The 437-nt window shown below is 55.1% G+C and overlaps 1 protein-coding gene across 1 annotated transcript in view; it reads left to right on the forward strand.

The window, feature by feature from the left end:
- The window catches only part of LOC105005076 (chromosome unknown open reading frame, human C11orf53), a 20,141-nt gene that overhangs the window by 19,364 nt on the left and 340 nt on the right, over window positions 1-437 (forward strand). The window contains exon 4 of the mRNA XM_010862928.1: window positions 334-435. Coding sequence (XP_010861230.1) covers window positions 334-435 — 102 coding nt within the window. The remainder of the gene's footprint in view (window positions 1-333; window positions 436-437) is intronic.

The following is a 437-nucleotide window of genomic DNA, read 5'->3' on the forward strand; positions in this document are numbered from 1 at the left end:
CTCCTTCCAGGAGTAGATGAAACGCTGCCTAAATGTTCATTTTATCATTTTCACATTTACTCATTTAAAGTTTTCTGGGGAAAGGACTCTATTTACACACACGCACGCACACACACACGCACACACACACACCCAATTCTAGACTGAGAAAGGCACTAAAACGTTCAGTGTCCAACAGCAGAGGAGAGAGCCGCCTGTAAGGAGGCGCTGGACAGCACAGGGAGGACCCCAAGCCTGCTTTGGAAGACACAGGCCCCTGTGTCGGGAAGGAAATGTGTCCCCGTCAGACCATCACCTAGTGACTAACCCCAGTGACCTTTCCATCCTCCTCAGAGGGACTCGTGGGAGCAGACGGTGCCCGAAGGCCTCAGCCAGCCAGACCCCGTGCCGGCGGACACCCTGCAGAGCTTGGCACCCAGCACCGGGTCCCTCTCGCA

The sequence above is a fragment of the Bison bison genome, unplaced genomic scaffold, assembly GCF_000754665.1.
Source record: "Bison bison bison isolate TAMUID 2011002044 unplaced genomic scaffold, Bison_UMD1.0 scf7180017864485, whole genome shotgun sequence".
In the NCBI taxonomy this organism is placed as follows: Eukaryota; Metazoa; Chordata; class Mammalia; order Artiodactyla; family Bovidae; genus Bison; species Bison bison.